The following is a 24,928-nucleotide window of genomic DNA, read 5'->3' as shown; positions in this document are numbered from 1 at the left end:
TAGCATAAACACAGACTATAGCTATGGGACCCAGAGGCTGCTGCTTTTGCTTCAAGGAAATAGCATGGGCCTGTTCAGGCAGTGGAAGGCTCCCCGCCAGCTCCACCTCCACAGGCACCACCATCTGACCCCCATACCCGGGAAATCACAAATGGGAATAACATACCCAACTGGGTGATTCTCAAAGTCTCCCCCAACACTCGAGACTCTCAGTCTGGCAACATACATATATACACACCTGCCTGGGTGGTGGTACTTTTGTGGGAAAGTTAGATACGGACAAGAGCTAGAAGAGGAAGCATGGTTGTTTGTGAGTAGGATAGCCAGTAATGGCCAGTTTCCTGAGGATGCAGGCATGCACAGCCACAGGAAATAAAGACAGATAGGGAGATCCGCCCCCATGTAGGGCACCATTCGGCTGACCAATGAGCTCACACCAGCTAAGGTGCCAATCAGCAGAGACTACCAGGGCTCAACCAATGACCAAATGACACAAATTCATCTAGGAGGGACTTAACCCTTCACCCCACCCCCACCCCTTGCTCGAGCCCATTCATCCTCTCCATGGGGTATATTCTCTATCTTTCTAAGCTCTCTGCATTTCACCTGCGGCTGCTGAGCCACACTATCGCTCCAGCCCACTCTATCCTCTCTGAAGTGTACTCTCTTTACTAAATAAAACTGTCCTTTGCTTTTCATCTCTGGTGTGCCTAGTCCAATTCTTTGTTTGAGACACCAAGAACCCAGATTTAGCTGGTGAAACCTCCTGCAACATCTTGGTTCCCTGACCAGGAACCATGCAGTTTCTTCACAACAGTACCAGAGAAAAAAGGGCCCCCGTTGGAGTCACTTAGCGTCCAGACGCTCCCCTCTATCAGCAGTACCCAGCCACAATGCCACCTATGCATTGTATACTCCTGCCAGTTACCCTACTCAGGACCTATTAGCACATCCTCCCTCCCTTCTTTCCATCATGCTTTGGCCATTTTTAGCCATCCAGAGGGGAGAGAAGAGCGGAAGAGGAGGGAAGGGAAAAGATCAGGTCCCCAGCTAGTAATCCTAAGCATTTATTCTCAGGGGCCAGCCAGCACCAACCAACACAGCAACTCTGGAAAAGTCTCATTATGTTAGCATACTATTTCTTTTAAGATGGAGACTTCAACTCTCGACCACTGCCATTTTTCCAACCCTTCATGGAAGTCAAGTGATGCCATGACCAGAATGACACAGCACCTGGACTTCTATTCTCAGACCCCTCTTAGGCATGCAATGCCCATCTTCTAATTCCAGTGGCCTAGGTTCCAACTGTAGTCAATTCCCTGTGCTCTAAGGAGTTTCTACAGTATTGAAGTTTGACTTGAGTCTCACCAGTTAAGTACTACTCCAGACTCTGCACTGACTTCTGGGAAGCTGTCTCTCTACCTTCCATTTCTATATGTGTGTGCCACATGACCCTATCAGAAATGTGCATTTCTGTCTCCCTATTGGCCTGAGTCAAAATCCTCCAACAACATGGCCCAGAGAAGGGCAAGCAAGGTTAGAAACAATGCCACTTAGAGCCTAAAGCACCACAGAGTCCTTACCTAGAGTCTCAGCCCAAGTGACTCAACCCACTGCTGATTATTGCCCCTTTGTGACCAACTCAAGGTTTTCCTGCTCCAGGAAGCCCTCCTGACTCATCCTCCAATGCCACAGGCAGAGGTGGTAACTCGCTCTTCTATCCAGTCTCATCTTAATCACACCACACTGCATATTGATGTTTATTCTTCTGTCCCTCCTTCTAGAATGTAAGCTTCTTCAGGCAGCTGAAGATAATAAAAGGATATGTGAACACAGCAACAAGGACTCAGCCAATCCTATAGAGAGCTCTGAAATTACGATGGTTCAGAGATGTCCCAAATTGGGCCAAGGGGGCTTATCAGGCTTTTACACTCTTAAACAAACATTGAATGCTCCCTGGAACGGAGTGTGACCTTAGGCCAGGTGACTCTCTTCAGCTGAGGGAAAGGTCCTGGGAGAGACTCAGTTGAGTGCTGTCAACCCCTATCACTCCCAGCAGCTGAGAAAGTTAGTGCTCCAGTCCCAGAGGGAGGACTGGGTGGTGTACATGGCATCCACTACAGATGATATATGCATTAATATCATATAGCTCTCAATGCAGAAAACTATAAAATGTTAGTGAAAGAAATCAAAAAAGACCTCAATAAATGAGAAAATATACCATCAACATGAACTAAAGGCTCCATATCATAAAGATATCAGATCACACCAATTTGATCTATGGATTTAATACAATCCTAATAAAATTTTCCCTGTTATTTAAAAAAAAAAAAAGGATATGTGGGTAAATGAAGACATTCCATGCTTCTGGACAGAATAAATCATACTGCAAATCAGCCAATTCCCTCCAAATTAAATAAATCCAATGCAACACCAATCAAAATTGTAACAGATTTTTTATGGATCTTGATAATTCTAAAATTCTTCTTTTAAAGAAAATATATGTAAATAGCCAAGAAAATTATGAAAACAAAAAGGAATACTCTTCTAAGATATAAAATATGGGTTAATGGAACAGAATAGAAAGTCCAGAAGAGGATACATAGGTTAGTCTCCTTTTCATATGACTCTTTTTAGGTAAGGAGAGAGGTGAAGAGAAACTCTGACCCTGAAATTATGCCAATCTGCTCTTGCTAATCTATAAAAGCTGGAACAGAAAGATGAAAAACCTCAGGCATAATTTCATGTTCTTATAGTCCTTTCCTGAAATCTCATCTTCCTGTTTTCTCCAGGACTCCCCCAACTACATGTCCCTAACAGTACTTAATACAATTCTTCAGGCATTTCTGTACTCATAGCAAGCAGCGTGAAATATGATTGCATTATTTCCAATTATTTGCTTTCCCTCTCTGTAAGAGGGTTATACTTCCCTGTCCATTAACATCAGGCAGAGCCCTGTGACTTGCCTTGGCCAATGAAATGTAAAAAGAAATGGATGTCCCTCTTCTGAACAGCAACTTTAAGAGCTACTGCATGGTTCCGCCAACTCTCTTGCTCTTTTCCCTCTGTCACAGGAGCTACTTTCCCCACAGAAGATCAAGTTTTTTCACCCATGGTCATAGACTAAAAGGACATGAAACAGAGCCAAAGTCAACCTGTAAAGGTTAAAGATAATGTTAAGGTTAGTTTGCTGTTGTTAGATTGTCACTGAGATTTGAGGGTTATTTGTTACTGCAGCATAACTTAGTTTACACAGCTGTTCTACTCCCAGTACTACCAGTAACAGTAGGTAACACTGATTAAGCATGTACTATGTGCCAGGCACTGTGCTAGGTCTACTGTTTCACTAATCTTCATGACAAAGCCATGAGGTGAATACTACTTTTACTTCCATCTCACAAAAGAGGGAACAGAGAACTAGGAAGTTAGGTCATTGACCCAACGAATCATGTCACTCTCAAGTGGCAGAGCCAAGCATAGAATCCAAGACTCTGGTTTCCCAGTAGCCTCACTTAATGACTGCCTCAATAAATACTTATAGTACCAATGACTGAATGAAAAAGCAGAGTGATCAGACATCTAGAATTCACACCAAAGAAGCTAGACCTCTCAGAGTGACATGAAGAAAAAAGATCACTATCAGTTCAAATGGGTTATGTTCTGGTAACAAATGGCATCTAAAAATCTCAGTAGCTTAAAGCAATGAAGGTCTTTTTTTCCTTGTTCATGCTACAGGTCAATCACAGGTTAACCATATCTACAATTCAGATTGCAAAGGAAGAAAGATAGATGTATGGATGGACCGATGAGTGGATAGACGGATGGATGAATGGTTGGAAGGAAGGATGACCTAGTCACAGCATATGGCAAATACTGTATTTCAAATCAGTGAAGAAACTATGCCTCTTTAATAATTGGTTGGAACAAACTACTATCTATAGTTGCAAACATAAAACTGCAAACATAAAATGACTTCTAAAACCACGAGAATCTTCTTTATTTCAGTAAGAAGGAAAACACATGCCTTAGCAGGCCTGTGGTTGTGAGGGATGCATGCTTCTCCATTCCCATCCCCAAACTATCATGTTCTTACCCTCCTCTCTACAGCACGACTCACCTGAGAAAGGCCCATGGGTGGCTAGGGAACAGGGGTTGGAAAAGCCATTCTGCAGGAATCCCGGACAGAAATACACAGTGTGCTACAATTATAGACCCCTGAGTCAGTACAGGACAAAAATGCCCTCCAGGTACATCAGGCCCCTCTTGGAAGCCCTTCTCAGGAGCCCAGGAAGGCCCTGCCAGATGTACTCCAGACCCTTTCCCGCAGGGCAGCATCGAATCCAACGCCATCCAAGAGAACTATAATGTGATCCACAGTGCCAGCCACACATGTAATTTTAAATTTCCTAGTAGCCACCCCCAAAAAGTTTCTTAAAGGGTAAGATTAATTTCAATAACATTTTATTTATCCCAATATATCTAAAATATTATCACTTCAAATCATAATAACTTAAAAAGTTAAAGACAATTTACATTCTTTTCTCCCAACCATCTCCGAAATCAGATGTATACCTGACACAGCATATCCCAATTCCGAATAAGCCTGTGTCTAACGGGAAAATATTTTAGGCCGCTTCAGTACTTAGCTACAAATTAATTAATAGTAAATAAAATTTAAAATGCAGTTCTTCAGCCGCACTCAGCACACATCTCAAATGCTCAATAACCATTTGTGGCCAGTGACTGTCAGAGTGGACAGCGCAGCTCGGACCCCGCGGCAGGAGGCGGGGCGAGAAGTAGTGGGGAGGCGGCTGTGAGCACCACGGCCAGTGTGCATGACACTGAGGGAGGAACCTGGCCTTGCCCACGGGAGAGGATGAGCAGCGCAAGAAGTTGTCTGCACCTCACACAACGCCCAGCCCCCGCACATCCTGGGGATACAGCCAACGCCCTCCTGAAGCCTGCGTCGGAGCGCGGAGCGGGGAAGGTGGTCACCCTCCTCCGGCCCTGATCCTTCTCCAGGCCGGCCCTCGCCTCTCCATCCCGACTCACCGTCTGCAGCAGAAGCCAGGAACTGCTCCCGCGAGGCCCACATCTGCGCCCGCGCGGCCATTGCAAGCGAGGTTAGAAGTGCATCGCGCTGCACACCGCCGGCCAAGGGTGGCGCCAGAGGAAGGAAGCTCGTTTGGAGGAAGTGCGTCACGGCGCGGCGCGCAGCCTGCCGGGAAGCGTAGTTCTCGGGGGCGGGACAGGTAGAGCAGGAAATGAGGAAGTGACTGCAGAGGATGCTGTTGACCTGCTAATTTCTTCTCGGGCTCCTTTTTTTAACATTTGTTAACACAGGTCCCGTAGCAAAATACGAGTATGGTGTCGTTTTCCATGCTTTTAAACATTATGTAAATAGATTTATAACGTAGAAACTTCTACTAGCTCATTTTGTACAGTTCTGTAATGATATGCGCTAATCTATTCATTTGTCTTCACTGATGTATGGTATTTAATGTAGAAATAGACCAGTATTCCCAATGGACATTCTTATATATGTCTCCCTGCGCACCCATGGAGAGCTTCTCTAAGGCAGTGGTTCATAAAATTTTTGTTGTTATGATCCTTTTACACCCTTAAAAATTACTGAGAATCCCATTTGTATGTTAATTCATTTTTAGAGCAATAGTATACTTGTTAACATAAGTAATATATTTTTATGAAAATATGTTTTCCTTTTTAAATTTTAGAGACAAAAGAGACATTGTTTTACATTTTTGCAAATTTCTTTAGTGTCAAAGTTAATAGAAGAAACCGAATTTTCTATCTGCCTCTGCATTCAATCTGTTGTAATAGATGTCAAGCATTAACCAAGAAAAATCCTGACAGATGTGGCAGGTTAAGTAACAATGAACCCTTTTTAGACTCTGACAGTTTATTAGTCACACACTCAGCAAAAGGAAAAGTAGCGAAAGGTTCCAGCTCTCCCTGGTCCTTACACAAAATGAGACTGAAACAAAAGGGACCAGATGACTGCATTACAGATGGCAGAGCAGCCGGTTGCTGAGGAGCCAATTCTAGACTGCAGTTGAGCAGTTTTCTGTTCTACAGCTACACCCTGAAGGGGCCCGACAGAAAGCCACATGCCTAATCAAAACCCTCATAAGGAACATAGGGAGACAAATGGAAGATGGCATCAGAGCAGCTCCTCACTAGCTTCCCAGGCTCTTGTGTTCCAGGAGAATCACAAGGCGTTCGGGCAAGACTCATATTAGCTGCAGTTAAAGCCTTTCTCATATCCAATTTAGAATTATTTTTAGAAACATAGGCCACCCCATCAGATACTCTATTTAATTTTATTGTTAGGAATTCAAACCAAATCTGTCCGTGTGGGACATACAGTCTTAAGCAACGTCAGAGTGAGAGTGACCATCACTGTGACCCCCAGTAGGATAATCGGGCCCACTTGGAATACAGACTGTAGCCAGGCTCCCCACCAAGGGCCAAATCAGTTAAATGTGTATTAATCCAGATACAACAAGATGCTCACAACTGGACATACTCCACTTCAAATGGCCTCTATAAGTCTAGGGCAATACAACTTTTTATCACCACTACAGACAATTTAGACTAGTTTGTATGTTGCAGGCAAGTATAGGCCTGACATTCACATATGAAGTCGTAGCAATCTCAGCAGCAGCATTTTGCTGATGTGGGATCAAGTTTCAACAAACATTTAAACTTAGAACAATTGCTGTAGTCTGTAGAGAATGTATGAATTCAACAATTACAGGATGAGGCTTAAGAAAATTATATCTGTGTCTGAAAAGTTAATCTTCTATCATCTCTAGTGGAGGCTGTTCACTCCTGGAGTCAGCAATTGTTGGAAAATTTCTAAGAGTTCTTAGATAAAGATTCTTCATTGACCATCAGTCATGTTGAGGATGGTAGCAGCAGTGTGCGTTAAATAGGCCAGATACTCTGCAGACAAAAGCTGAAAGAGAGATTAATGGCCCCTCTTGCCATCCTTGACCTCTTGTGGTCTTAGGCATTCTATTCCCATCAGCTAAGGTTGTTACTCTTCTTCCACAGCCGAGTGATCGGTATGACTAGTCCCTGCAGCAATCATTTCACTCTTTCTCCAATCCTACCCATGTCCTACCCACATATGTCCAAATTCATCCATAGGTGGCTAGTAGTTTCTTCCTTATATATCTTATACCATCCTAGAATATCTTCGGCCCCCTGACATCTGGGCCATGGCAACAGGACCACCTTAGGAGTTGTCACTTCATGTTTATAATCATCAATATCCGTAAGGGCAGCAAAATTAGCACCAGGTTAGAGTTCCCACCACCTGCTCTATTTTGCAACTTGCAAGTTCCAGTAGTGATTTGCCAAGAGAGGCATGGGAAGAATAAAAGTAGGGTGAGAGAAATTATTCACATGGCTTGAGTCTGGGCCTCCACCCTCATTCATTAACCTCATAATGAAACATTCCATTTAAATAGGAGGTACTTTTTGGGGGAATCACAGACAGAGCCCAAACTGCCTTTCTTAAGTGTGTACTCCCCTGGAAGCTGAGTCTTGGGTTGTCCAGTTGTCCTTTCCAGTTTTTCCTCTAAGAGTCCATACCATCTTTCAATGGCACCCATTGCCTGGAGATGATATTGGGCATGAAATGTCCATCAAGTGTTTCAGGTAACTCTCCATTCCTGAGTATTTTTTATTATAAAGGTAGTACCTTTGTTGAGGTAATCCAAATATGTAACATAGTCCATCTAAGAGTCCTTGAAAGGTATGGCCCATATCTGCTGGGCAGACAGGGATGGCACCCCTGGGTATGCGCCCTAGAGTTCCCTTTGTCAATCGTGGAGCTGGCAGACAGGCACACTTGCCAGGCTTCCTTCGCCTCCTGTGCTAGAATCACTAGGCCCTATTTTGGAGCTCAATCCTGAATCCTGTAGATGAATTATTATGTCTGGAGTGATGGTATATCTGCATGGTTCTGATTCTTACCTGGGCAGCACAGGTCTGATTAACTTGTTGATTCCACTGATGTTCCTTCTTGAATAGTCCTTTTTCATGGCCATCCACGTGAGTCATGAACAGGGGTTGTAGGTATTAGGCCTCACAATCAGCTTAGCATAAGCACAGCCATGTTAACTGCTTCCTCACCTTATCCCCTATCCCCTCCCTTTCTCTTAAGCAAGGGTTTTACAAGAAAAACCAGATTTTGTGCAAAACAGAATCTTGTGCAAAACAGGAAAACCACAGAGCCATTGCAAAATGCTGAATGCTCAGAATAGCTACCAAACCCCTTCCCCTAATTCAAACCCTATGGAACCTCTACTAGTCTATACATGGGCAGGAACTGATCTTTCAGTCTCCCCTCCAGGTTTGCTAGAAATAAACTCCCTGACGTGGTAAACGTTTGGTTCAGAGTCCTTTCATCCCTTTGTCTTGCCGACCTAACAGTAGGTACTATGCAATCTGCTGCCGTAATATTCATCCCACAGAAACCAAGACTTAATCATCAAGTTGTCACACTGCCAGGCAACAGACCACATTGCCAGTCCATTGGCTACTGCCCATATTTCAGTGAAAATGTAACAAGGTAAAATTTAGGGTGTATTTTCCAGAGCAAACACCACAGCCCATAACTCTGCCCCTTGAGCAGAGTTCCCCTTTTCACATGCAGTTTTAAACAGATTTCTTTGAGGTTGAAGAGCTGCAGTGGCCCAGTATATGCCATCAGCCTTTAACCTAGCTGTCCGTGAATCAGGTCCAGGCATCTTCAGAAACCTTGATGTACCAAAGCCCCCAGGAAGCTCTGGCATAGACCCCACATCTGAGATAGCCACATTTGAAAGATGACTAGACACTTTTTCCTGTAGATGTTAGCCTTCAGTAATACTTCTTTTTGGGCACAATATACTTTGTCAGGGTTTTTATTTTTTACCCATCTCATGATAGGGATGTCAGGGCATTACCTGCTGTTGCTTTGTTAGTCTCTCAATGCCCCCTAACACCGAATACCAGGTCAGTAGTTACCTCTTAAATGGGGTATACCTACTGCCTGTGTCAGATAAATGCTGTGTCCATATCCTAAGGGGGGACCATTGCTTAGTGGCTATATCTTTTTGCCACAGACTCCAGTCTGCAAGATTATCAGTCATAGTCTTAATTTTAAAGACTCTTTAGGACTAATAGGCCAATCGCTTCTCAGCCTTTGGCTAAGATTAAATGTGATAGGCCTGAGCAGAGGGCATCTGTACAGCCTGTTGGATGGTTTCCTTAAGCACTTCTGCCTCTACCAGGTCTTTTGCATGTGTAATCAACTCCCTCCACCCCAAACCTGCCCTCTGGCATTTTACACTGCATTACTGCCATCATGTGGGCCTTGCTTCTTAGCCTCTTGACACTATTTGGTTTGGGATTGACATAAGTGAGTCAATCTTGATGTGACAACTTTCATAAGTTCTTCAGACCAAAAAAAAAAAAAAGGAACAAAGAAAGAAAGAAATTATACAAGACAAAAACTTAGATCTACACAAAGAAATGAAAAGCACTGGAAATGGTATAAATGAAGGTAAATTTTACTATTTTTTAATTTCAATTGGGCCAAAAAGATAACTGTCTGAAGAAAAGTAATATCAATTTATTGTGTGGTTATAAAACTTGTGAAAATAAATGTATAAAAACATTAGCAAAAATATATGAAAAACAAAAGAAGGGAGAGAGAAATTGGAAGTATATTGTTGTCAGTATACTGTTGGGAGACCTTTACACTACACGTTGAAGTTATATAATATGAGATGCTTTTAAAAGTTCATGGAAAAATAGAATTTAAAAATATTACAAATCTTTCTATGAACTTTTTGAAGTTCCCTCCTATTATTTGAATATAGAAGTAATTATTAAAGATGCATACGGTAAACCCTAGGACAACTAAAAAATATTTTAGACAGTTGTATAAATAGTAAGCCAAAAGTAACCATAAAAAACATAATTATAAAAACTATAAAAACATAAATAAAAATTCCAAAAGAAGGAAGAAAAAGGAGGGAAAAATAAACAAAGTACATATTTAATGATTAGGAAATAACTACAAAACATTAAGTAATAATCTAAATATGTTCATGATTACATTAAATGTAAATGATCCTGTATTAAGGACATTTTCTAGCTTCTTTATCTGATGTTTTAACACGTGAGCCCTTGCTGACTAGGAAGGGACTACTTCTCCCAGGGATAGCAGATTCCTAGATATAGCAAGTAACTCTCCCACAAGTAGGATTTTCATATGTAAAACAACCAATCCAGAGCCCATACTCCTCACCTACTTGCTTTATTGGACTCTTACACTTGTAAGACACTAAGCCCCTGCCCTAATCACCCCAGGGCTAGGCATCAGACAACTAAGGGCAGCCCTCACACTCCGGAGCCTGCTGAAATTTTCAAACTTGTCAGCTGCTTACGTTCCCTGGCCCATTGGTTCCCACAAAAACCACAATAAAAGCTTTCCCAAAATTCTCCCCTCACCCTCTCTGCCTGTGACTGATCTTTGTTTGGCCCTGTATGATGTGGTGTGCCCCCCTCCTCTTGGAAACTGTGAGTACTAAACTATCTTTTCAGTGGCAATCATTTCCTACTCTGTTGGCCTCCCGATACCTGAATAAAACCAAAACCCTGATACATTTTAAATGAGAGAGAGAGAAAGAGAGAAAAAGAATAAAGCAGAACATGGCAGAGCAATATAGCCAACTAGAGTTGTCTGGTGCTCATCCCCCCCACAAAAAGAGACCAAATCAACAAATAAACAACTATATTTTGACTGGAATGACTGAAGAAATATGCTGCAGAGCACCAGTGTTATTGGACCAGGTACTTGGGTCTCAGAGTGACAGAAATGAACAATGTACCCAGCAGTAGTGCAAGCAATGCTTTATTTAAAGAGAAGAGAGCTTATGCATAAGTCAGATAGCTACAGGGAAGCTAGCACTCTGAGCGGAGCTGTTTGGGGTCCTTTACAGGGCAAAGGGTACAGGCCAGCATCATCATTCTTTGCCTCTGGAGGTGGTTCATTTGTTCTTCTTGTGCATGTCTGCTCCTACTTGACAGCAGATCAGGTGGTGGCTTCACCTCCTCCAGCAGGCCTCCATAGAGCCACTAGTCCCTACTATGCCTGTGCACACTGGCTTCTGGATAGGCAGTGGCATCCACTCCTCTGACAGACCTTCAGAGAGCTACTTAACCATCCCCCCACCCCCCCTGCACCCACAAACACCAGTACTGAGCCACCAAAAAACTGGTCAGGCAGCATACCACTCCCTGGGAAAGACAACCTCAGAGAGCTGTGTGCCCACACTTGGCCTTATAGCTAGTTGAGCAATGATTCTGCACCTCAGAAAGACTACCAATTAGCCAGTTGGCCCTCTGTGCCCACACATGCCTGGCCCAACAACCAGCCTGGAGTCTCCAACCCAGCAAAACAGAGCCAGTGTTGGCACAAACTCCCACAGGCTAGGCCACTGAGGCATTTGCGGACATTGCTGATGAGGATTACATCAAAAGGAACTGCACAGAGATGATGCCACTGTGTCCACCCAAAACCAAAGCCAATGCAACATATCCAACAGACACCTTAGTGCCCAACACAGGAAAAAGTTATTTCTAAGTCATCTACTCCATAAAATTGGGAAAAGGAACTACCTTATTAGATGCACAGATATCAACACAGAACACAGGAAACATAAAAAAGCAAGGAAACATGACACCCTCAAATGAACACAATAAGTCTCCAGTAACAAAACAAAACAAAAGAAAACAAAAGTCTCCAGTAACAGATGCCAAAGGAAAGGACAGCTATGAAATGCCTGTAAAGGAATTTCAAATAATGATCTTAAGGAAACTCTAAGAGATACAAGGGAACACAGACAAACAATTCAATGAAATCAGGAAAGCAATTCATAATCTGAATGAGAAATTTAACAAAGAAATAGATATCACATACACACAAAATAATAATAACCAAACAGAAATCTTGGAGCTGAAGAATTCAATGAATAAAATAAAAAATAAAATTGAGAACTTTGACAACAGACTAGATCAAGCAGAAGATAGAATTTCTGAACTTAAAGACAGACCTTTTGAAATTGCCCATTTAGAGGGAGAAAAAAGGAAAAAGAATGAAGAAAGCCTATGAGACTTATAGGACACTACTGTGTGAACAATTGTTTGAATAATAGGTGTTCTAGAGGGTGAAGAGATGGAGAAAGGTACAGAAACCCTATTTAATGAAATAATAGCTGAAAACTTCCCGAGTATTAGGAGACACGTGGACATTCATATTCAGGAAGGTCAAAGGTCCCCATCCCGAAAAGATCCTCTGTAAAGCACATCATAATCAGACTGTCAAAAGTTAAAGACAAAGAGATAATTCTAAAAATCTGCAAGAGAAAAGTGTCAAGTCACTTATAAAATAATCCCCAGTAGACTAACAGCAGATTTCTCAACACAGAAATTTCCTCGCAGAAATTTCCTTACAGATTTCCTTGCAGGCCAGGAGAAAATGGGATGGTATATTCAAAGTCCTGAAAGAAAAAAAAATTGTCATCCAAGAATACTTTATCCAGCAAAACTATTCTTAAGAAACAAGGCAAAATTCCCAGACAAGCAAAACCTGAGGAAATTCATCACTATTAAACCAACCTTACAAGAGATGTTTTAGGGAGTGCTACAACTGAAAATGAAAAGACAATAATTACTATCATGAAAACATGAAAAAAGTATACAACTAACCTATAGTGGAAAATTCATAATTCAAACTCAGAACACCCTAGTGAAGTAATGGTGCTACATAAATCCTTCAGTCCTCTAATATGAATATTTAAAGTCAAAATGGTCCAAAACCTACAACAGCTGCAATTAGTGGCTAAGGAACATATATGATACATACAAATGTAAATTAAGGGAACAAAAATATAATTTGGCAGGGAGAGAGTCTAGAGTATTTTCATGCAACAAAAGTTAAATTGCTCTCAGTTTAAAATAGTTTGGTTTTTGTTTGTTTGGCTTTTTGTTCAGTTGGTTTTTGTTGTGGTTTTTGTTTTATTTTGTTTTAGTTTTTTGTGGCTGGTGGTATGGGGATCAAACTCTTGACTTTAGTGTTCTCAGTACCACATTCTCCCAAGTGAGCTAATCAACCAACTTAAAATAGTTTATTATAACTACCAGACTCTTTATGTTAGCTCCAAGGTAACCATGAATAAAAGAAATTACAAGACATACAAATGAGAAAGAAAAAGAAAACAAAGCTTAGCACCACAGAAAAACACCAGTCCACAGAATGTATAACAAGAGTAAAAGAAAGGAACTAAGGATCTACAAAATGACCAGAAAACAATTAAGAAAATGGCAGGAATAAGTTCTCACATATCAGTAATAACCTTGAATGCAAATGGATTAAACTCTCCAACTGAAAGATAAAGAGTGGCTGAATGGATTAAAAAAAAAAAAAAAAAAGATCCAACTATACACTGCATACAAGATACCTAACTATTCAAGACAAACAGAGACTAAGAGTGAAGAGCTAGAAAAAGATATTCCATGCAAATGGAAAACAAAAGCAAGTGAGAGTAGCTATATTCACATCAGATAAAATATACTTTAAATAAAAAACTGTAAAAAGAGACAAAGAAGGTAATTATATAATGATAAAGGGATCAATTCAACAAGAGGATATAACAATTGTTAATGTATGTGCACCCAATACCAGGGCACTCAGATATATAAAGCAAACATTATTCTATCTAAGGGGAAAGATAGATTGCAATTCAATAATAGTAGGGGGCTTGAACACCCACTTTCAATAATGAAAAGATCATCTAGACAGATAATAACAAAGAAATATCTGACTTAAACTGCACCACAAACCAAATGGACCTTACAGACATTTACAGAACATTCCATCCAACAGTTGCAGAATGTACATTCTTCTCAACAGCATATGGAACATTCTCCAGCATAAATCATATGTTAGGACCCAAAACAAGCCTACAAAAACTTTTAAAAGACAGGGATCATATCAAGTATCTTTTCTGATCACGAGGATATAATACTAGAAATCAACAAGAAAAACTTTGGAAACTTCACAAATACATGGAAATTAAACAACATGCTCCTAAACAACCAATAGGCTAATAAAGAAATTAAAAGAGAAATTTAAAAATTCCTTGAGACAAACAAGAATGGAAACACATTATACTGGAACCTATAGGATATGGCAAAAGCAGTTCTAAGAGGAAAGTTTAAAGCAATAAAAAAGAAGAAAGATATCTAATAAACAACTAACAATGCACCTAAAGGAACTAGAAAAACAACAACAAACTAAACCCAAAATTAGCAGAAGGAAAGAAATAAGAATGCTCAGAGCAGAAATATAAAAAACAGAAACTAAAAAACAAAAACAAAAAACAAATAATTGAAAAGATCAGCAAAATAAAGAGTTGTTTTTTTCAAAAGATAAACAAAATTGACAAATCTTTAGCTAGACTAATCAAGAAAAAGAGAGAGAGGATTCAAATAAATAAGATCAGAAATGAAAAAGGAGACATTACAACTGCTATCATAGAAATACAAAGGACCAAAAAAGCCTATTATGAAAACTATACACCAACAAACTTAATAACATAAGAGAAATAAACAAATTCCTGGACAAATACAATCTGCCAAGATTAAATTATGAAGAAATAGAAAATCTGAGCTAACCAATAATAAGTGAGAAAATTGAATCAGTAATACAAAGTCTTTCATTAAACAAAAGCCCAGGACCTGATAGCTTCACTGCTAAAATCTACCAAACATTTAAAGAAGAGCTAATATCAATTCTCTTTGGATTATTTTATAAAAATTGAGGAGGAGGGAATACTACCCACTCATTTTATTAGGCCAACATTACTCTTATTCCAAAACCAGACAAGGACACCACAAAAAAGAAATTTACAGGCCAATATCCCTGTTGATTATGGATGTAAAAATCCTCAACAAGATACTAGCAGATCTAGTGCAACAGCACATTAAGAAGACTGATAGAATTTGGATGTGCTGTCCACCCCACAAATTCATGTGGAAATCTGATCCCCAGTGTGGCAGTGTTGTGAGCTGCCTAAGTCATGGGGGTGGATCCCTCATGAATGGATTCATGCTCTCCCTGGGGGCTGGTGGTAGTGAGTGAGTTATTGCTCTATTATTTCCCATAAGAGCTGGTTGGTTAAAAGATCCTGGCACCTCCACTCTCTCTCTTGCTTCCTCTGGCCATGTGATCTGCTTGTACTTCCCAGCTGCCTGCCACTTTCCACCATGACTAGAAGCAGCCTGAGGCCTACACCAGATGCAGCTGTCCCAGAATCATAAGCCAAATAAACCTCTGTTCTTTATAGATTACCCAGTCACAGGTATTCTGTTATAGCAGCACAAAAATGGACTAGTACAAAAATAGTTCATTATGATCAAGTAGAATTTATCCCAGGGAGGCAAAGATGGCTTAACACATGCAAATCATTAAATGTGATACATCACATTAACAGAAAGAAAGGCAAAAACCATGCAATGTTTCCAATTAATGCAGAAAATATATCTGACAAAATTCAACATTCCTTCATGATAAAAACTCTTTACAAACTAGATATTGAAGCTATATACGTCAATACAATAAAGGCCATATATGATGAACCCACAACTAACATCATTCTGAATGGAGAAAAGCTGAAAGCTTTCCCTCCTAGAACAGGAATAAGAAGAGGATGCCCACTTTCACCACTTCTGTTCAACACAGAACTGGAAGTCCTAGCCAGAGCAATTAGAAAAGAGAAAGAAATAAAAGGCATCCAAATTAGAAAGGAAGAAATCATACCGTCCCTGTTTGCAGACAGCATGATCTTATATATAGAACCCTAAAGACTCCACCAAAAAAACTGTTAGAACTAATAAATGAATTCAGTAAAGTTGCAGGATACAAAACTAACATACAAAAGTCAGTAGCATTTCTGTATACTAATGGTGAGCTATCTGAAAAAAAATCAAGAAAATAATTCCTTTTATAATAATTACCAAAAAATTAGATACCTAGGAATAAACTTAACCAAGCAGGTGAGAGACCTCTACAATGAAAACTATAAAAATTTGAAGAAAGAAATTAAAGAGGACATAAATAAATGGAAATAAATTCCCTGTTCATGGATTAGAAGAATTAGTATTGTTAAAATGGCTATTCTACCCAAAGCAATCTACAGACTTAATGTAATCCCCATCAAAATACCAATGACGTTCTTCTCTGAAATAGAAAAAACAATCCTAAAATTCATATGGAACCAAAAAAGATCCCAAATAGCCAAAGCCATGCTGAAAAAAATGAACAAACCTGGAGGCATCACACTACCTGACTTCAAATTATACTGCAAAGCTATAGTAACCCAAACTACATGGAACTGGCTTAAACATAGACCAATGGAACAGAATCAAGAGCCCAGGAATAAATTTACACACCTACAGCCAACTGATCTTTGATAAAGATGCCAAGAATACATATTGGGGAAAAGACAGTCTCTTCAGTAACTGGTGATGGGAAAACTGGATATTCACACACAAAAGAATGGGACTAGACCCCTACCTCTCACCATATACAAAAATGAACTCACTCTCTTGTTTCCTCTTGCCATGTGATCTACTTGTACCCGCCAGCTGCCTGCCACTTTCTGTTGTGAGTAGAAGCTGTCTGAGGCCCTCACCAGACACAGCTGTCCCAGAATCGACTTCTGGTCAAGATGGCAGAATAAATGTCCCCAGCCTCACTCTCTCCCACAAATCAACCAATTTACAACGATTAAAAAGCAACAACAGCCAAGCTGGGGCCTCTAGAGCTCAGGGGGAGAGGAAGAGAGACCAATGGAGTTCATGAAGGCAGGAAAACCATCATGAGAGAAAAAAAGGATTGCTCCCACCATTTCAAGCCCCAGCTGCTTCAAGCCTGGAGCTGGTGAGCACACAGGGCAAAAGCTGGCAAAGCCACATCTGTTCCCTTCCCATGAAGTTGCTTGGAGGTGGCAAGGGAGAAGAGGGCCCTGGTGGCTCCCAGGCTAGCAAGACCAGTAACAGAGTATCCATGGACCCACATAGGAGTGAAGAGCCACAGACAACTGAAAAAAGGAGCCACTCAGAGGTCAATGAGTCATTGCAAGGGACTGGTGCACAGCCTGTCCCATGGGAAGTGTTTGGAGTACAGGCAGTGGGGGAGACAGGCCTACCAGGAGAACATTGGGGCAGAGAATGGACAGCTGATCTGCCCCCCAATCAGCACAGGACCACTCAGTAGAGACTGGTCAGGAATATAGAACTGCAGGGGGTAGAGTTTGATGAAAAGACTCAGGCCCAGACCAGAGTTTCTACACAATCCAGGTGTACCCGACCTCATGAGACCCAGAAGAACATACAAGGTCAACAATTAAAACCTGAGCTGCACAAAAAGCCTTCTTCAGGAAATCAGGAGCAAACCAGCAATTTAGCTCAACCTCAGGGCTCAAGTGCTGATCCCCACAGGAAGTTCCCCCATTTTAGAAGTAATCAAAGGGCAACAAATTAGTTTGAGTTCAGAGTTTTAGTAGTGGGAACAGCAAATAATCCAACACAGAATTGAAAGAAAAAACAAAATACACACAGATCAGAGACAAAGCTTCATATGGACTAGTAAAGGTCTAACACCACCAAAGAACTCCTATCAAACCTAGAAGGACTGGAAGCCCCCTGGGCTCCCAAGCCAGGGAGGGGAGAGGGCCAAGGGCCTCAGCCACACACCCCCTCCCAACATCTGCAACTAGCCCAGCAACGACTACCAAGCTGCTACAGGGAATGCCCTGGGCTTCCAAGCTGGGGCAATGGGGGTAGGAGGACTTCAGCCATGCCCTCCCAACATCCACAACCAGCCTAGGAACAACCACTGAGCTGCCACAGGAAGTGCCCCAGGCTCCTGAGCTGGAGCAGTAAGGGGCCAAGGGCTTCAGCCACACACCCCTGACATCTGCATCCAGCCCAGCAATGACCGAGCCACTATGGGAAGCCCCCTGGTCTCCCCTGCAAGAATGAGGGGGGTGCCACAGGCCTCAATCATGCTCCCCCTCCTCCCTCCTCTCCACACCCTATTTCCCTCCCTCTTTCCCTCTCCCCTCCCCCCCCAATTGCTCCACAGCAACCTCTTAGAATGAGGCATGGAACCAGGGGAAGCCGAACCCAAGCACAACTAGGTGAGCTGCCGCAACTGCCCCAGGGCCCCACTGGGGTTCTGAGGTATGGAGCCAGGGGAAGCTGAACCCAGGTGCAACCAGGTAAAGAGCACACCAAAAACACCATTCCCACATGGATAGCTCACCATAGCCACCGCAATTGCTATGGCTGCCACAAAAGTGGCTAGTCTCTATAGCAGCAGTCACAGCCACTGTGCAGGTGGCACACCAGACTCTCAACTGCATTGACACAAGAGAGGCACCACCAGAGACAAAAAAAAAAAAAAAAGAAGAAGAAGAAGAGGTCCTCTCTCTCCACAAAGCACACTCCAGAGTAATTGAAGAAAACATCTGGTTTACGATAATAGGGGAGGACTTGATCACACCTGTCTCAGTACTGGACAGATCACCTAGGCAACAAACCGACAGAGGAACAGTTAATCTATCAGATGGAGAGAACACATCTGTGGTTATTGGAGGGAGGATGGGAAAGGGGAAGGGGAGAGGAGGTTGGATAAGGGGCATAAAGAATAAGTATGATTTATGACAAGGAATATGCTAATAAAAAATAATTTTTTTAAAAAGTCAACCCAAAATGGATTAAAAATTGCAATGTAAAACCCAAAACTATGAAACTACTAGAAGAAAACATGGGTAAATGATTCATAACATGGGGCTGGGCAAGGATTTTTTTTAATAAAACTTCAAAAGCATAAGTAATAAAAGCAAAAGTAGACAAGTGGTATTACATCAAACTAAAAAGCTTTTACCTATCAAAGGAAACTGTTAGACAACCTACAGAATGGGAAAAAAATATTTGCAAACTATACACCTGACAAGGAGTTAATATCAAGAATATGTAAGGAACTTAACTTGGCAGCAAATTTAAAAAATTGAGAAAATGGACAAAGGATCATAATAGACATTTCTCAAAATAAGACATACAAATGGCCAGAAGACAAACGAAAAAATGCTCAACATCACTAATCATCAGAAAAATGCAATTCAAAACCACAAGGAGATACCATCTCACTCCAGTTAGAATGGCTATTATAATAAAGACAAAAGAAAACAAGTGTTGGTGAAGATGTAGAGAAAAGGAAACACTTGCACAGGGTTGGTGGGAGTGTAAAGTAGTACAGCAATTATGGAAAACGGTATGGAGTTTCCTCAAAAAATTAAAAATAGAATTATCATTTGATCCAGCAATCCCACTACTGGGTATACACCCAAAGGAAATGAAGTCAGTATGTCAAAGAGATATCTGCACTCCCATATTTATTGCAGCACAATTTACAATAGCCAAGATATGGAATCAACCTAAGTTTCCAACAACACGTGAATGAATTTTTTAAATGTGGTATACATACACGATGGATTACTATCCAGCTATTGGGAAAAAATGCAAAAGTAACTTTCTGATAAGCCTGTTTTGTCCTTGAAACTATATTTGCTCACTCCACTAGTTTGAAATAATTTTCTCACAGGCCTGCTTTGTTCTAGAAGTAATATCTTGTCCTTGAAACTATACTTGCTTACTCCACAAGTCTGGCTATTAATCATGGTATGTCTTCTGCAAACGAGAGCTTATCTGCACAGACCGCATATGCTAGCTGAAATGCTGAGAAAGAAAAAAAGATGTGTAAATAGCCCTGGAAGAGTCCACCTATAAAAAGCCTTGTCAGACCTAGATTTGGGGCCCAGATTTTCAGAGCACAAGCTCATCTGGTTCCACTAGCATAATAAACTCCTGGCTCCCCAACTCTCCAAGTGTTGGGTCACTTCTTACCTAGTCTGCTTTTCTATAACACGCCATAAAAGAAGAATGGAATCCTGCCATCTGCAGCAACATGGATATGCTTGGAGGTCATTATGTTAGGTGAAATAAGCCAGACACAGAAAGACAAATACCACAGGGTCTCACTCATAGGTGGAATCTAAAAATAAAAAATAAAATGTTGATATTATAGAGACAGAGTAGAACAGTAGTTACCAGAGACTGGAGAGGGGAGAGAGGAAGAGAAAACAGGGAGGGGTTGGCCAACGGGTACAAAATTACAATTAAATAGGAGGAATACGTTCTGGTGTTTTATTGCACAGTAGAGTTAACAGTTAAGTTTTGTAGATTACACAATAGCTAGAGGAGAGACTTTTGAATGTTTTCACCACAAAAAAGTGATAAATGCATGAGACTGATGGTTATGCTAACTACCCTGACCTGATCATGATACAACACATACATGTATCAAAACATGAGATTGTACCCCTTAGGCATGTACAATTATAATGTGTCAATTAAAATAATTTTTTTTTAAAGAATAAAACAAATGGGGCAAAATGTTAATATAGGTGACTCTGGGTAAAGAGAATATGGGCAAAATGGGAAAAAAGAAAATAAGAAAGAAAAAGAGAATATGCATATTTTTTGTACTATTCTGGCTACTTTTCTTTAAGTTTGAAATTATTGCCAAAGAAAACATTTTTAAAAATAAAAGGCACAACATTCAGTAACTGGATAAGCATTACATTGCTGTTATTTGTAACTCTCTTCTAGTCTTTTGTTCAATCAAATTCTTGCCACTAAAACCATGCTACAGCTGCACCTTTCCTTTGGAAGATGAGCCAATAAAACACTATTTCTGCTTATGCTGGTTAGAGTATAAATACAATTATAATTTTAATGAGCATAGATACAATTTTTAGAAAATGAAAGGGAATCTATAAAAATTTTTATTTATATAAACAGCACACAAACACACTGCCACAAACACCCACATAGCCACACTGACAAACATACCACCTATGCTGACACACATCCTTACACTCACATATGCTCCTGCACACCCACACAGAAAACCCCACACTCACAAACCCACCTACATACACACAACCAGCTACACAACCCACAGGTACACCCCAGCCACACCCTCACTCACACACCCATACACACAATTTACTCACTCCTCATACTTACACCCCCCACTCAAGTGCACATACAGCCACACCTTGACACACACCCGTGACCAATCTTTAGAAGTCCACAATACACATACCCCACATTCACATACACACACACACCCCACATACAACATTCCAGCCACACCCTGACACACACACATCATACCCACAATCCCACACCCACACTCCACATATACAACCACACACACACACAATCCAGACCCACACACACAGTCACATATACCCTACACACAACCATACACACATCCCCCACACCCATACCCTCAAAAACAGCACAAACACCACATACACACACATCTTAATATACCTCAACATACACCCACACACACATTTCACACACATATCCCACATGCTCCTGCTCCGATGACCCACACACAACACAGAACTACACATAAACTTTCTGGAGAATAAAAGAATATGAAAGGCTGTGGAAATGTTCCAGATTGAAGGAGGCTAATGAGAACAAAGAACTTCCTGAAATAGCTGGCCCTAAACTGGATCCTGTACTGAGGGTAAAAAAAATATTGTAAAGCACATTATTTTATCAACTGAGGACATTGGAATAGAGCCAGCATATCAAAAAAACAGTGTTATATCTGTGTAAATTTATAAAGTTGATATCTGCTCTGTGGTTATGTAAGAAGCTATCCCTATTCTTAAACACACATGGAATTGTTTACGGATAAAGAGCCATGATTTATGTAACTTTTCCTCAAATTCTTCCAAAAACAAAAATGTGTCAGTGTGTGTTCATGTGTGTCTCTCTCTCTGTGTTAGAGCAAACAATAAAGCAAATGGAATGAAATGATGACAGTTGAATCTGGGTGAAGGGAATACAAACGTTCTTTGTAAAAAAAAAAAAATTTTTTTAATTGCAACTTTTTGTAAATTTGAAGTTATTTCAAAATAAAAAGGTTTTATAAATCATCCAATCTTTATAATGCTGCTTGACATTGTATATTCAATATCTCTGCTATCTACCTAGCTAGGAAAACACATTATTGGGCTGTCATATTTCATGAAGTCTCACCTGGAGTTTCTGGCCTAACAGGAGGAGGCCTAGGGTAGTGGTGGAGGCTGCCTGGGTTCCAATTCCAGCTCTGCTACCTCAGCTTTAAATAACTTCTCTGTGTCTTGGTTTCCTTGTCTGTGACATCACAGAATAAGTGCTAGAAACAGCTCTTAGTTTTACTGACAAAAATTGATGTGGCCAGTGCTCGAGAGAGGTGAGAATTTTGTTTTAACAAAATCCCATTAAAAATATCAGATTCAACAGGAACAGTTAAAAGAGGGTCAGGTACCACAGGCAAACCTTACTTCCTATCCTGCTGCCTGCCAAGATAGCAGGGCTGAGAAATGCTGGAGTAGTTCTTTGGTGGCCCTATCAGCCCTCCTGCTTTCCCTGCAGTACCCACAGGTGGCCAGTGGGTCAAAGTCAGGGCAGTTCCAGCAGATGCCCAGCAACCCCAGGCTGCACCAGGCATTTGCCTGCCAAGGTGCGCACACTGCCACCAAGAATACTATCTCCCCAGAGCCAACTTATCCATTAGTCACAATAGACACAGTGCCTAGGGATCATGATTCCTTTAGGGGCCCACAAAAATGTTTTCATTTTTTAGGGCCGGCCTGTGGTTCACTTAGGAGAGTGTGGTGCTGACAACACCAAGTCAAGGGTTAAGATCCCCTTACAGGTCATCTAATAAAAAATTTTTTAAAAGTGTTTTCATTTTAATTTCCTTTAAAATCAGAAGATAAAAATGACTATAATAACAATGAATATTATAGTATTAAATCCAGCCTGGATTATATTCATCTCTATACCAATGCAGTTGTAAGATTAATTTTTTTTATTTTTGATGGATGAAGGGGCCCACAAAGGTAAAAAAAAAAGCGTGTAGGGCCCCTGAAAGTCACAATGTGGGCCTATGTCTCCCTGCCAGGGTCCTACCCTGCTCTGGCTGGGGGCTATACAGAGTCAGAGCAGCACACAGGAGAATGGGGGGCTGCAGGTGGGACACCAGGAACCAGGGCAACTCCCTACCCTCGGGTTGAGGCCAGAGAGCCCCAGAGAGGCTGGGGACAGGACTTTTAGGATCTGACTGGCATGGGTATCATTCAGTCAGAACAGAGTAAATTTAGAGGACCCCCGACCCACCATGCCAGCTGCTGACTTTTCAATGGTCAGATGGGGGAGGTTCAGTGGGGAAGGGCCTCTGGACAATGGCTGGTTTTGTACTCCCAGGGAAGATTGTTCTGTGTGGATGCTGCATCTTATTTCTCTCATCCTCTGATGGAGATCCCATGTGTCCCTTGCTCTAACACATGTCCCTGCTCTGAACGGATATCCCCCAGCACTGTGCCCCGAGAGTGACCCAGACTAACTGTTGTCTCCTTTGAGCCCCTCATCTTCTTCAGTCCCTTTTAAAGTCCCTTACCTTCTTTATCTAGCCAAAACATCAGACCAGTTCTTTAAAGTAGGCCATGTTGTTCCCAATGTATAGATAGAGAAACTGAGGGCCAGAAAGGTCAATTCACCTGCCCAGGGCCACACAGCCTGAAGTGCAATTGCTTTCAAACTTCTAGACTCCTTGGACTTCTCTTTCCTTTGCCCCCTTGAAGCTGACCTGGAGTAGTACCCTGTCCCCTCTGGGGAACCCCCAAACTAACTCTCAAGACCTTGGAGGACGGGGTTGAGAGCAGGGCCCACAGGGATCTTACCCAGCAATAAGCCCAGTCCCCTCCTTTGGTACAGCAGGGACTTCAGCTGCAGGAGATCCCCTCATTGTCCACACTCACTGCCTCCCCCTGCTTGTCTTGCCCTCTCTACCACTCGCTGTGGTTGGCTTTTGTGGCCCCGACCTGCTGAGGCTGCCCTCTGCTGACGTCAGTGACCTTCACATTTGCACAAACAAGGGGAAACCATCAGGAGTCAACTCCCTGGGCCTCTTGGGCCTCCTGTCACACTCTGACCACTTTTTAAAATCTTCAACTCCTCCTGGCTTACAGGACTGCCCTGCACCCATATTGTTGCCTCACCTGCATCCCCCACACCAGTTTCCTGGAGACCCTCTGGCTTTTCTTTGCCTGTCTCTACACCAGGCCCTGGCACCTACCCATCTCCATCCAGGATGGGTGGGATGGGCTCTGTAGAGCTCCCCCTCAGTCCATGGCCACCATAAGCTGGCTTTCCAAAAGTAGAGCCTGAGATGGGAATTCAGAGGATATGATTTACTGAGGGGTGTTCTCAGGAAAAGTAGAGTCAGGGAAGCAGCGTGGGGAGGAGGAAAGAGCTGAGCAAGGATGTGGTCTACCCTGAGACAAGCTTCAGCCCGACCCCACGGAAAGCCATGGAGCATGAATTGTACCAGTCCTTTAGTCCTGACTCGAGGCAAGGGGCCAGGCTTTTACACCACCTCATCAGTCAGTCATAGTCCACAGGCGGCTGACAGAGGGAGCGTAACCTCCCAGACATCTCCTGGGGAGGCTGTGAGGGAAGCTGTGCAGGGGCAGCCATGGGAAAGAGCTGGGTGAAGCACGCAGCAGCCCAGAGGGCAGCCAGCGGGGCGCTAACAGCAGCCACTGCAGTAGCCCTTTTCCTGGGGCCCTGCCCAGGGACCAAATCCCATGGCACTTCAGAGTTAATGTCTTTACAGCTGAACTTGTCATCTCCCGTCACCCTCATCACA

The 24,928-nt window shown here is 41.9% G+C and overlaps 1 protein-coding gene across 2 annotated transcripts in view; it reads right to left on the bottom strand.

Moving 5' to 3' along the window:
• The window catches only part of ZNF589 (zinc finger protein 589), a 50,205-nt gene extending 45,050 nt beyond the window's left edge, over positions 1-5,155 (bottom strand). For both annotated transcript variants that reach the window (XM_063113982.1, XM_063113983.1), the window contains exon 1: positions 5,053-5,155. In XM_063113982.1, coding sequence (XP_062970052.1) covers positions 5,053-5,113 — 61 coding nt within the window. In that variant the 5' untranslated portion in view covers positions 5,114-5,155. The remainder of the gene's footprint in view (positions 1-5,052) is intronic.
• Between the last annotated feature and the right edge of the window lie 19,773 nt (positions 5,156-24,928).

The sequence above is a fragment of the Cynocephalus volans genome, chromosome 11 (genome assembly GCF_027409185.1).
Source record: "Cynocephalus volans isolate mCynVol1 chromosome 11, mCynVol1.pri, whole genome shotgun sequence".
Taxonomy (NCBI): Eukaryota; Metazoa; Chordata; class Mammalia; order Dermoptera; family Cynocephalidae; genus Cynocephalus; species Cynocephalus volans.
The sequence above is the reverse complement of the archived record's forward strand: the minus strand, read 5'-3'. Positions and strand labels throughout refer to the sequence as shown.